The sequence below is a fragment of the Clarias gariepinus genome, chromosome 6, assembly GCF_024256425.1.
Source record: "Clarias gariepinus isolate MV-2021 ecotype Netherlands chromosome 6, CGAR_prim_01v2, whole genome shotgun sequence".
NCBI lineage: Eukaryota > Metazoa > Chordata > Actinopteri > Siluriformes > Clariidae > Clarias > Clarias gariepinus.
In genome coordinates this window covers 16,749,296-16,762,643 of record NC_071105.1, presented here as the reverse complement: position 1 = coordinate 16,762,643, position 13,348 = coordinate 16,749,296, and the positions used below count along the sequence as shown (strand labels likewise).

Here is a 13,348-nt window from a genome sequence, read left to right as displayed (position 1 = left end):
CCATCAATCAAGTTTATATTTTTAATCAGACCATTCATACATTCAATACACAAACGTTTACATTCAGTATTCACTGATTTATTGTAGAAAATACTCTTTTCAGCTGTTGTGTAAAGAAAATGCTTTGACATCAGAAGTTTTTGAATAATGTGGTTAATAGATGTCACTGATGTCCATTTGAGCACAAATAATGACACTCCACTAGTGGTCACAGCTAGCTTTATATTGTTACTTAGACATAATACTTTATCCAGAGATATATATGACATGGTGTCAAATAATTACTTATTTGTTATGAATACAGTTTCATTTGTATTGCAATAAAGAGTGCAAAAACTATTTTCTCTCTACTGTTATATACTGATAAGCATGTTCGCTCTAAGATATACCTTAAAAAGAGGTTAAGGAAAAGCTATGATACAGTATTTAAAGCATGCTCTTACTGCACACAGTTTTTTTCTGTCTTTAAATCTAACATTAAAACACTCATTTACACAGGTAATATATATATTATTTGATACATATACTATGTACAGTATTACAGAGTAGGTTTTTAATAAAGTTTTAAACTTTAAGCTGTATTGTGGATATTCGTGATACCGGACAGCACCTTGCAAATACTAAGTACATCTAGTGCTTTAGCACAGCAACAATTTTACAATATATTTCATTTTTATCAGTAAAAACTGCTAAGTAATAATCATGCAACAAAAACAAGGTCAATGTGCTTGGGAAAAAATGTTATTTTATACAATACCACAAAGTAGGGCACAGACATAAGTGCTGAAAGGAAGTAAACTGACTCTGTACAGGGTTCCTGCAGAGAAGAACAGCTACCACCCTAAATACAGAAATCACCCCACAGTCCACAGTGTATTCCAACTATTTCAAGGCTGCTTGTCTCCCTCCTTCTTCAGACGACTGTTGAGCAGATAAAAGTACATTTTTATGAAAGTATTTTCAAAAATATAAAACAGTCCCATCAATATTTAGACCAAAATAAAATATATAAGCCAACATACATTGCACTATTTAAAAAATTATTAGATTAATTTCAAAGTGAAATATTTAAATCCTTTTTTGTTTTAATTTTTAAAATTACCATATACAGCTCATAAAAAGCAATGATTATTATTTTAAAAAAGGTCAATAAAAAAGGATTTACAATACAGAAATGTCCAACTTCTAAAATGTATGTTCATGTATGCACTCTGCTTTGTCAGAGATCATTTGGCATAAAGTACTACATCGATGGATTATCTTGGCAATAGCCCGCAGACTCTGGATGGGGTTCAGGTCAGGCAAGTTGGCTGGGCAATCAAGCATAGTAATATCATGACCAGCAAACCAGTTAGTGGAAGTTTTGCCAAAGTGCAAGTCCTGATGAAAAGCAAATCAGCCTCACCATAAGGCTTGTCAGCAAACAGAAGCATGAAGTTCTCCAAAATCTCCTGATAGATGGCTGCATTGACTTTGGACTTGATAAAACAAGGTGGATCAACACCAGCAGATGATATGGCACAACAAATCATCACTGACTGTGGAAACTACTGTACTGTAAGTACTACTGTATACAGTATGAATAGTAATTTACTTAAACTTAAAGGTTTCTCGGTTTTAATGAGATGTAAGCCATAATAATCAAAGTTGAGATCCGCTGTAATATAGGCTTTGTGCTTTGCTTTTTTATGGTACCATGGGATTTTGTCTTACTAAGTACAAAAGAGAGGGAAAAGAGAAGCTAGTGATGGAATAGCTGATTATACATGCTATATGTGACAAGTGATAACTAAATTGTTTCTAAATGATTTCTAACATTAAACAAGCTGAAAATCTATTAAAGTATAATCAGCCACTTTTAATTTTAACCTCCTGAAACCAGGACCCTCTTCGCTGTTTCTCTTTACTTTCACCTGATAAATATGTAAATATTATAAATATTATGAACTTAATCAGTGGCTTTAAACAGGAAGAAGTTAATTTAAACAAAAGAACTATACCTAATGGAGCTCATATGAGTTTCATACAATGATTAATAGACAATGTGGCTAGAAGAAAGTGTCAACTCTTTAAAAATTTTAGGTTTAAAAATTGACGCCCTTGATGAATGCTATAGGAGGGGAAAATCACTTCAAGATGTATTGTTATTGCAAAAAAAAATAAATAATAAATCAACAGCAACAGCGCTTTGCTCTGAGGTGCATTGCACCACCCAGTGTTCATTATTTTCCCTGTCATTATCTCATTCCTAACATAAGAAACTCAGTGCCATTTTATTCAGCTAAATTTTTAGTCTTGTACACCCAAAGGTTCACATTATATGACCTTTGCAGGTTTTCTGTGAAGGCTATTCTTTAACTTGGTTGTTTTCGTGCAGTATTATGTAAAAGTATTTCTGCAAATAATAAAAATGCAAAGGACAAAAGGGTGAAGGCAAGCAATTGAGGAAATCAAATGAATATCTAAGAGCAATATTCAATAGGGGGGCCATTTTATTAGCAACCCTGAAAATTAATAATGTGTATTTTATAGGTGTCATTCATCTGTTTTAATTAAGAGGCAGACACTAGAAAAGTTCAATTACTAACTAAGCACGCCAGATTCTACTGTGACAGGCTTGACCCTCCTGTTAAAATCTTCTACACTAACCAGCGCAGAACCAAACCCCAGCATTTTAAATCTTTTTTAACTGAAAGAACTGTCTCTTTGGCTCATTCTCTCTAATGGACTAGTTTTTGTTGGTGTGCACTGGCTTACAAAGTCAAGCTAAAGTCTTCACTCACCTGTAGTAGTCTTCTTGGCTAGGAAGAGGGGCACCGTGCAGGTGTGTGTGCCCGTGTAGCCACTGCTGTTCCAGTGCCAATCTCTGTAACTCTGCTGACTGAGCCTGCATGGCCTGCAACTGATGTGCAGCTGACATGGGACCCAGTGGTCCTGGTAAATCTCTTGGGAATGCTGCTCCTTAAAAACAGATATTTAAATAAGTAAAAAAGTGACATATATATTATAAAAATAACAATCTGATATTCAGACAATCCAGGACACTCACCAAAGAGAGGGTGCCGGAGCATTTCATGTTCATGGGGCAATTCACTGAGCAGTGGGTTGGGAAGTGCACCTGGTGGATAGGGGAACCGAGCGAGTGGGGGTCCTCCTGCTAGTGGCTCCACTAGAGGGTGGGGCCCTGAACCTGACAAAGGACAACATCACAAGTGTATGGGTAAGAGATTCTGTCTAATGAAATCACATATTTACGTAATCTTTGCAATTTATCAAATTTATTCTCTTCTGCTGCTCAGCATCAGTTATATCTGCAACGTGGTACTGTACTTTAATAAGAGCCAAGTTTCTCACCCTGGTTGAGTGGGTCCTGCTGGTGCAGATGGAGGTGGGAGTGGATGTGTGAGTGCTGGTGGTGGTGTGGTGTTACATTGAGCATCTGAAGTCTGGTCACAGGGTCCACAGCAGTTGCTGCCATCCTCTCAGCGTGGAGTCGCTCTGCAGTCAGCCGTTCAGCATATGTTAACTCAGGCCGCACCATGTTGCGCTCCATAGATGGATGGTATGGCCCAAATGGATGCGGTAGTGCCAGGGCTCCATGACGGCCCAGGTGATCCATGGGATTGTGGGATGGATGCAGAGGTGTCTCCAACTCAGGTGCTTTCACCTCAAAGCCCGGTTTCATTCTCTCACGGATCTCACGCTCTCGTAGCTCCCGTATTGTGGGGTCAGCTGCGTATAGGCCCTGCATGTGATAGGCCAGTAAGTGGTCTGCAGGTCCCAAGGGTGTGAAGAAGGCGTGGCCACCACGATGGGTTCCAGGCGATAGGACATGAGGCCGTGCATACTCGCTGAGTGTACGCAGAGCCGGAGTATCGGGCCCAAGATATGGAGGGACAGCAGCCACAGCTGCTGCGGGCGGGGCCTCAAATGATGGGCGTCCTGGTGGCATGGGTCCAGGCAATGGCAACTCACCCACACGCCCCTCGTGGGAAGAGCTGGAGGCTCGCTGCAGTTTAAAAGGTAGAAGGAGACTTATGGTAGACTTATATGGGTCTAAACAAAAACTAGTAAACTGGTAATTTTAACGTAATAAAAAAATCACAAACACTTACAGAAGCTTTGTCTGAATCTCTTTCTCGTTCCCGCTCTCTTTCTCTCTCCCTCTCACGCTCCCTCTCTCTTTCTCGACTCTGACGAGCGTTCTGCTCTGCTTCCCTTCTGAGTCTCTCAGCAGCCTCCTCTCTTTTCTTGGCTAGTTTAGAGTTAGCTAGGGGGGTAAAGTAGAAGTCGGTGCGAGCACAGGAATTGTTGCTTCTGTTCAGACGTTTGATGAACCTGTTAATATAAAACATTGATTTGTCAATTAAAAAAAAAAAATTTAATCACAAAAACACAATTTAAAAAGTTCACAAATGGCTTCAATCATTACACTTAAGTCAGTCATCCATAGGGGTTTATTAAACCTAAGAACATTTGACAAACCCCAAAACATTAACAAGATTATATATCACAAGACACTACCAAATTTAGAAATACCTGGCTGACTGGCTTGCGTGGCTGGGGATGTTAACCACAGTGGGTTCAGGTGAGGGAGTCCTGCGTGGAGGGGGAGGCGGGCTTTCACAGTTCTCCTCTTCATCTACAGGCTCTTGCTTAATGGTCACATGTGTTGGCCCAGTAGGCACACTTGGTGCAGAGGAAGTAGATGGCTGTGGGCCCGGGACTGCAGCAGACGATGAAGACAGTGTGAATGGGGCAGTGGCTTCAGGCATAGCACGATTCTGGGGGAGTAATGGGTGAGGACAAGCTGATGTTGGAGGGAGGCTGGTTATATGACTTTTGCTTTGTTGGTTCTGGGACTGAGTCAGCATGGGTAGTTGTGGTTGAGGATGTGGATGGGGCATAATGTGCAAGGGAGGAGGCTGAGAGCAGGGAGGGTGCTGTACAGGCAAAGCGGACAGAGGCTTTAATGCTGGAGGTGGTGGCAGATTCGGGTGGATCTGCAGGAATGGTGGAGGAGCAGGAACTGGAGGAATTGGCTTGTGAGAGGAAGGGATGGGGGTAGTTGGCGGGGGCTTAATTTGAGATCCAGATGTCGGTGGCAGAGGAGAATGGAGGCCATCGCGCTGAAGTGGAAAAGGCTTAGGACCAAATCCATGAGGGTGATGAGAGTTGGATGGATGATTCTGGACCTGACTCGGATGGTGATAATGAGGTGCAGATGGAGGGAAAGACTGGCCTTGTCCTGGGCCTAGTCCTTGAAATGAAGGCAGCCCAGCAGAAGACTGCAGTGTGAGAGGAGCCTCTGGACCTCTTTGGCTCCTTCTCTGAGCAATAACAGATGGATCATCTTGGGGAATGTCTGCAGGGACGATGATCCGTGAAGTGGTGGTGCTGGTGGTAGTGATTGTAGAAACACCAGGTGAGGGCACCCTTGACTGTAAGGGCTGAGGTGGCAGAGCTGGTGGTGACTGAGAGGGAGCTGGAGAAGCAGGTGCTATAGTTGTAGCGGTTTGTTGTGATTGACTCTGTGGCCCAGCCAGAGGTGGAGGTGCTGGGACAGGTGAATCTAAATCACTCTCGTTGGCTGGCAAAGGGCTGGCGAGGCTTGGGGAGGAGCTGCGGTTGTCCTGATCTATATCTTTAGTATCGCTGCTGCCATCTTCATTAGCACTACGGCTGTCTGAGCTTTCACCTTCACCCTCTCCCTCTGACTGGGAGTCTGGTACCTCCTGAAATATCAATGCAGCCCGACAAAATTAGTTTTTGACATTATGATATCTTTATCACATGTAATATAGAATATTGTTCCGAGAAACTCTCCTTCTCTCTCTGCGAACAATGAGGAATAAAACTGTCCACAATTTACATAGCTTTAATAAAATGCCATTATGATGCCATCTTACTTGATTCTTTTGCCTTTTCACGTTTTTTCTTTCAGGTTCATCTGTATCTGGGGCACTGGTGTCTCTCTGTCTCTTAACGCCTTTTACCAAAGATGGTTCTACTTTTATCTTCTGAAATCCATAAAAAAAAAATAAAGATTAGTTCCATATAAACAAAAAAAACAAATGTATGTAGATTTTTATTGGTCTAGAATTATTACCTTCCCAGCCTTCCCAGCCATAGCTTTGGCATCAGCACTGGATGCCCTGGTTGCCATAGCAGATGAGCTAGTTCTGGAGGCGTGGCCACCAGCACGGATTTCGTCATTGGAAGGAGACAGACCTTTATCAGGGCTTCCTGTTAGCCGGTTTCGCCCACTTCTCAGGGATGACAACTAGTAGGGACAGACATTTGGTAACGATTTTAACTTTGGGACGCACAAAAACAAGACAATCGATCATATCAGGTATTTGTAAACACATTGGCTATTTGTCCTAATTATGGACAATAAGTTTTATAACACAGTCATCATACAGTTAACATTTGACAGCCACTGCTGCCTGACTTAACATTATTTTACGGATTGTACTGGGTGTTAAACTTGAAGTGAAGACCACTGCTGTGCCTACTGATGCTCTGCTGCGGCGTGTCTTCATTCCCTGATGTGCACCAAGCCCTTCATCTTCATCCCGTACAGGCTTGAACAGGTAGGGTGGGTCGGATGGCTTGGGAATAGGTGGCAGTCGTCTATGCTTGCTAAAGTGGCCGTGGCACGTAGAGCATAACAGGACATTGTCACGACCTCCATGATGCCAGTCTTTAGAGTCTGAAGATAGTGTTATAGTCAATTAGGCTCTGAACAAGTTTTAAAATACATAAATGAAGTGTGACGAATGCTCATCAATAGTGTTTTATATTTATTATTGAGTTGTTATTAAAACAACTGTTCAAAATGTGATGTGATGTACTTACTGGTGGTTAGACAGTGGCTGCAAGTTTGTGCTTTTTCCCCTTGCTCACTGTCCTCACTGTCCATATCGTCTTCACTGGCTGAACTGAGCTCCACTGCAGAGTGTATAAGAAATACGGCAGGCATCAAGTAACATAGTAACACTTACAGTATTTCTGACTCTCACCAGATTTGAAAAACCTTGTGTGCAGTGCAAAACTCACTAGACGAGGTGCGGGAGTTGGTGTTGGCAGCTGCTACAGCATTGCGAGTTTTGACCTTGCGGGATGCAGGCTGCCTGCGATGCTGCCGCTGAGGTCGTGACCCCACAGCTTCAGGAGTTTTCTTCCAGTAGTAGTAGAAGGTAATTAACTCACCCTGAGGGCAAAAGTGCATCAACCATTTAAAAACCACTGACCTTTTAAAACTTTAGCCATTCATAGTTTAATCAGTACAGATACAAAGCAGAAGTGTTCCTACCGTTTTCTTACTGGGAAGGAGCTCTTTGCGGATCCTGAAAAAATTTTTCCCAAACTGCCTCAGACCTTTGATGAATCTTTTCTGTAATTAATAACAGAGCAGAAGGAAACTGTTAACAGGTGTCTGGAATAAATCTCCAACCCTGGGCTATTTGTGAGGCTTTGGAAGCTAGGAATTCCTTTTATCAACAACAAAAAGTTTACATTATAGAACCAATTTATTTAGTTTGAACAATAGTGTTTAAATGTTCAGCATGTATTGCAAATATGCAATATTTTATTTTTTATATTTTATTTAATATTATTTATAAATGCTTTCAAGTTAATTAATTAGTAATTAAATTAGTATAATAATAGTGTTAGGTGAGCTTTAATAATAGAGCAAACTCATGTTATTGATTATATTTTTGTAGTGAGTCATGGCAGCAACGAGAAACAAGAAAAAAAGTGTTAATTTTTTTTTTAACACTGATGCTGTGAAATGCTGCTAAACACCTACAACATTTGGTAAATGCTGCAACAACGTCTGATGCTGTGAAATGCTACTAAATCTTTTTTTTTTCTCTTAGACTTTTCAAGTAATTTCACCTTAAAAGAAAGGTTTGTTTTTTTGCCCATTTTTGAGCTATTTTGAGTTTTCTACTCTGTGGCATTTTAGAATTTTGTGGGTGTCACCACAAACAAGTCACCTGCAGCATGCACATACCTGATAATTTATGGGTGGCTGCCATTTATCAACATAAGCAAAAAAAAAAGCTTTTATCACACTTTTGTAAATTTGACATAACTTCTCAAGTTCAATTTAATTTGGTAAATGTTTACACATAACGTAAAAAAATTATGCATGAAATAATAATTTTTTAAATATTAATAATAAAACTGAGAAGCAGTGGATTTGTGTCACACAACTGCACAATGCAAAGCAATATACTTCGCAGTCTTCTAGCATTAGTTTTAAGGCCACATGCCAATTCAAATGATTTTATGCACCTGCGTTATCCTGTTATTTAAATATAAAAGGCAGAGTCAGAAGTTATTTTGCGCTTTGGCTGCAGAATATATCTTAATTAACTTTAAAAAAAAAACAAATACATAATTTTTCAACATCAGATCCTTGCAGTAGCATAGTTCACATTCGCACAGGAGTGACTGGGGAGACAGTAGCCTTAAACAGAAAGTACTGATAAGACATTGCGACCAACAGAAACTTTTAATATAACCGGAGTGCAGATAATTTCTGATTCACCCTCACATAAGGACTTTAAGTATTAGAAACAAACAAGGCAATTGATATTTTTTTAATTATTAGTATTAATTATAAACTAATTAGTAATTATTGACTAATTATTTTTAAGACAGCATTTCTTACCACTTCATCCTCTGACCAGCATTTCTCTATGAGTTTAGGAACAGGTTTCTTCACCAGGCACTGAAGAGCTTTGGCTGCATCATACTGGCTTTCGTGGAGCTGAAGGAGGTGAAGAAAACAAACATTTTTTTAAAAAGACACTCATTCCCCCCCCCCAAAAAAAAACTTTAGATATGGTTAGTAAAATATTTTTAAAAAGGCTACACTACGTAACTATTACTTTACTTGACAGTTTAAACACCAGTGTAAAGTATAATACCTCAGCCTATTATAGCGTCAGTTACAGGTGGGCTACTGTAAATAGGGTGATTCAAATATTTACCACTATTCTTCCCCACCCCTCATGAAAATCCACATAGTAACCAATATCTGTTGTACATTAAGCACACATTTTATTAGTGTAAAGTATTTTATTTTGTTCCAACATTTTTGTCTTAGGGAAAGTCATGATAAGTGGAAGTCAGCAACTTTACCTCTGAAATTATTGCTCATTTTACAGCATCTTGTTCAGTAACTACACTAAAACAAAATGTTATTAGATTATGTAACGTGTTAGGACCCACAAACGAGACCCAGGTGTCTGAAAAATTAATTAAAATAAGGGTTCTAACGGCACAAAAAGACATATACTGCTAACACACCTGAATGCTAAAAGAGAGATGTATGATTTTCAGCACTAAAGATGAAAATATAATGCTTATACAGCAGGACAAACAATCTGACATTTTAGAATTGCTCATGTGTTATCTATTTTCCTGATGTTTACAAAAAGTCATCAACTGCTTTTCACTTCATATTAAAACTGAAATGGGATCAATTCTGTTTCAGTAGTAGAACACATACCTAGTTTTTATAGTTTTTGTTTTTGCATTTCAGCAAACTGTGTACAGCAAACAGTGCATTTCAAGTAAGAAAACTAGAATCCAGTTGTCAGTCGTCAGCCTAGTAGATTCATCCTCTATCAAAACCAGTAAAACACCAGGTGAAAATGCTCAGATTATAATAATATACTAATCTAAACTGCATGAAGAATAACACTTATGTTTGCAAAAAATATTACAACTGACCGTGTTTAATGCGTTTAATGTCGTGTCATCGCGGGAGGCTGCAAGACAGCCATCCTCTGTTGAGCCTCCATCACACATCCCTGCAAACGCTGCCATGCTCCTGATTATAAATACACAAAATTCTCATCGTTTAGTCTTAAACATTACAAACATGTATGATGATTCAGATCTAACTGAGGAGGTGTAGCATAATGCTAATGCTCACTCACCTGGCAGCACGCAAGTACATAAGAAGGTCACAGTCATTGACTCCTGGCGTCCAGACTAGCTCCTCTTTCTCTGTCACAGCATCTATACCAGAATTAGGAAGCGGCTGCAGCTCTGGGAGTTTGGCCTGCACATTTGCAAGCAAGCACAATCATAATTTATGCACACATACTGTACATGTACATAAGATATGAATATTACAGATTCAAACATACATGTGTAAACATTCATTAACACCAGTGCACAGTTAAAACGTTACAATTATTCTTCATGCTTTTCAAACAGCAATCCAATAAGATAATTACTGGGTATATAATGGTGCAATAATAAGCCTTTTTACACACCTGATGACTTGGACCCACTCTAATCTCACCTTGCGTGCTGTTCAGCTGCCTGAAATACAAAAATCCTGTTACTGCTAATGCCAACTAATCCCAATGATTTACTGCCATTTTGAAAGCAATTTAAATGACACCGTACATTAGTACATTTGCTCATTTACAGGAAACAGTTGAGCTGAAGGTTACAGGTCTCACTATGTCACCACAACTACATTAACAAATGTAACTGAAATAGCTTTCACTTAAATATGGTCCTAAATCAATTAAAACTAATCATCATTCAAACAAGCAGATGTATTGTATTATGTTACTTTATATTTTGGGATATTTTATTCCCAAATCTTCATAATTAAAAGAAATTACCAGATTTTACCAAAATGTCTTCCATCTTTTTCACAGTTGGTTTATACAGTAAGTGACTTAAATATTTACTCCTAGTAAGTTGTAAGACAACCTAGGAAGTTTATCTGGAAACATGTCATTAAAACATTAAAACAGGGCATGCATAAGGGATCTGAGAGAAGGGCCACATCGCAATGGCTGTAAAGCTGGGTCTCCAAAACAGCAGGTCTTCTGGGGTTTTCTTGGTATGCAGTGGTTTGTACTTACTAAACATAGTCCAAGAAAGGCCCACCGATGAACCAGAGACAGAGTCATGGGCATCCAAGGCTCGTTAATCTACATGTTCAGAAAAGGCTTGCCTGCTTTGGCCAATACCACAATAGAGCAACTGTAGCACAGTTTGCTGAAAAAATTATTTCTGGCTGTGATAGGAAGGTGTTAGAACCCACAGTGCATGACAGCTTGCTGTGTATGGGACTGTGTAGGCACAGACTGGTCAGAGTGCCCAAGCTGACCCCAGTTTACATCAGAACGCTCCTACAACAGGCATGTGAATATCAGAACTGGACCAAGAATCAACAGAAGAAGGTGGCCTGGTATGATGGATCATGTTTTTTTTAATATCACGGGGATGGCTTTCTGCATGTGTCTCACTTACCTGTGCAATAGATGGCCCCAGAATACACTGTGGGAAGAAGTCCTGTGTGATTCTCTGGGCAATGTTCTGCTGAAAAACCTTGGGTCCTGACATTTATGTGGATGTCACCTTGACATGTAACACCTACCAAAAATTTCTGCAGACCAAGTATTCTCTGATTGCAGTGGCCTCTTTCTGCAGAATAGTGTGAATTGTAAAATCATTTAGGAAAGGTTTGAGGAACATGACAAAGAGTTTCCCAGATTTCGATCTGATTGAATATCTATGGGATGTGCTGGACTAGCAAAGGATCTGCGCCCACACCTTGGTGCCAGATACCATCGCACAGGAGAACAGGGGTAGCTTCATGGATAAGGTGCAGAAATAGTTTTTTAAGAGGGTCCCAGGATTAAAACCCAGGCCCTTAACCCTTAACTGCTCAGATGTAAAATTAGATAAAATGTAAGTCGCTTTGGATAAAGGTGTCTGCCGAAACCTTTAGAGGTCTTTCACGCTAGATGGTTTAGAGCCCTTTCAATGACACAAGAATAGGCTATTAAGTTTATCGGTATGGCTGATCTGTGTATAACACTTCTGGAACATCCTATATATTACAGTCAATTACTGTAAATATATTCACAGTCTTTCAGTAAATTTTATCAGCCCTGTGGAACATTTTATTAAATTATTGGCAACAACTGTGATCAGATCAGACACACACACACAGTCAGTCATATCAGGTGTAAGCTATAGGGTGATACCGTAATGATACGTCTCACACACATTATTGACCAGAGTGTAAAAGTTCGAGCTGCGCCATGACGGGCGCCTCCTCAGCCTTCCACCTTTTAAACCAGCTCGTGCATAGTGTTAATCACAGCGAGTCATTTGCCTATCAGCAGTCTGGACAGCCGGTCCAAGTCCCGCCCATTCATCTGTCACAGCCAATCAGGGCCCGGCGACAATGTTCCCTCCAAAGGTTATATAAACAGGGGCTTAAACACGTAGCTCTTCTGCAAATCACACTAATTTCGCGCATGAGCGAATTGTGATTATATAAAGCATAATATTTACACTTTAAGCCAGAAATATCATGAAACGCGAGCGTGAGCTGTTCTATAAACGGCACCAAAACAGCTAGTGCATGTCGTTCCCCCGAGAATAACCTGACTACTAATTAATTAGGCGAATGAAACTTTAAAGTTATAACTGCAATCTTCAACCAAAAACGTGATATAATCATAACTGGTATCTGGTTTGCATCTCGTTCTGCTTCTCCTCGTGCCAGAGTGCCTCGGCCTTCACTTAGCGTCTGTGTGTGTAGCCGAGCGAGGCAAGCTGTCAAGTTCACTACCATCTATATTTGCAGCAGAATGCAAAAGTACTAAGCGGCTTCCGACGAACACGAGCATAAATTCCTCATAAATGAAACCTCGGAGGGGAAAAAAAAAGAAAAAGAAAATACAAAGAAAGCCTACAAACCTTCTCGGACTAAACAGGTCGTCCATGGCTGGAGCTCTTTCTGTTGTGTTTACAGTTTGTTTTCGCTCTGCGGCGGCGGCCCAAAACTATGCTGCTCGCCTATTACATACTAGCAGCTCCTCAAAATGGAGGCACGGCGGAGGATTCTCTCCCCGAGCTCGAGCTCAGGCGATGACCTCAGCGTTCACGCGCCAGCCTACCGAGCTGCCGCTCACACAGCGGCGCTAACTGAGCATGTGCCGAGGTCTCTAATGCAATCAGACACAGACCGAGCCTTGATATCGCACACAATCCGATACTATTACTGCTGCTGACGGGGGTGTGTGCGATGTGGAAACTAAAATTAATGCACGCAAAGCCGCGCAGAGAAATGATAAGCTGGAACACTAATCACTTCAAAATGGATGTCTGAAGTGTATCGACTACTTCTTCCTCCTCTCCCTCCCTTCCCTAGAGGATTAGCTTCACACCCGTTTAACTTCCATTATGTAACCAGTGTAATCATTTTACTCCATTTTTACACGAGCACTGTTTGTTCCACACAAGATTTTTTTTTTTTTTTTTTTTGTTAACTAAAACAAATCAC

At 40.3% G+C, this 13,348-nt stretch overlaps 1 protein-coding gene across 2 annotated transcripts; it reads right to left on the bottom strand.

Moving 5' to 3' along the window:
- Positions 1-208: 208 nt before the first annotated feature.
- On the bottom strand, positions 209-13,153 carry rereb (arginine-glutamic acid dipeptide (RE) repeats b). Of its 2 annotated transcripts, none has more exons than XM_053498380.1 (17): positions 12,763-13,153; positions 10,305-10,353; positions 9,963-10,087; positions 9,754-9,853; positions 8,687-8,785; positions 7,319-7,399; positions 7,063-7,216; positions 6,862-6,954; positions 6,519-6,715; positions 6,110-6,283; positions 5,910-6,020; positions 4,540-5,735; positions 4,116-4,338; positions 3,355-4,009; positions 3,050-3,190; positions 2,784-2,961; positions 209-921 (listed from the first exon to the last, which is right to left on the bottom strand). In XM_053498380.1, the coding sequence occupies exons 1-17, from the start codon at positions 12,786-12,788 to the stop codon at positions 888-890; spliced, it is 3,636 nt and encodes a 1,211-aa protein (XP_053354355.1). In that variant the 5' UTR covers positions 12,789-13,153; the 3' UTR covers positions 209-887. The 2 variants fall into 2 exon arrangements, with proteins under 2 accessions (XP_053354355.1, XP_053354356.1); XM_053498381.1 differs by having other exon boundaries at positions 2,784-2,955.
- Between the last annotated feature and the right edge of the window lie 195 nt (positions 13,154-13,348).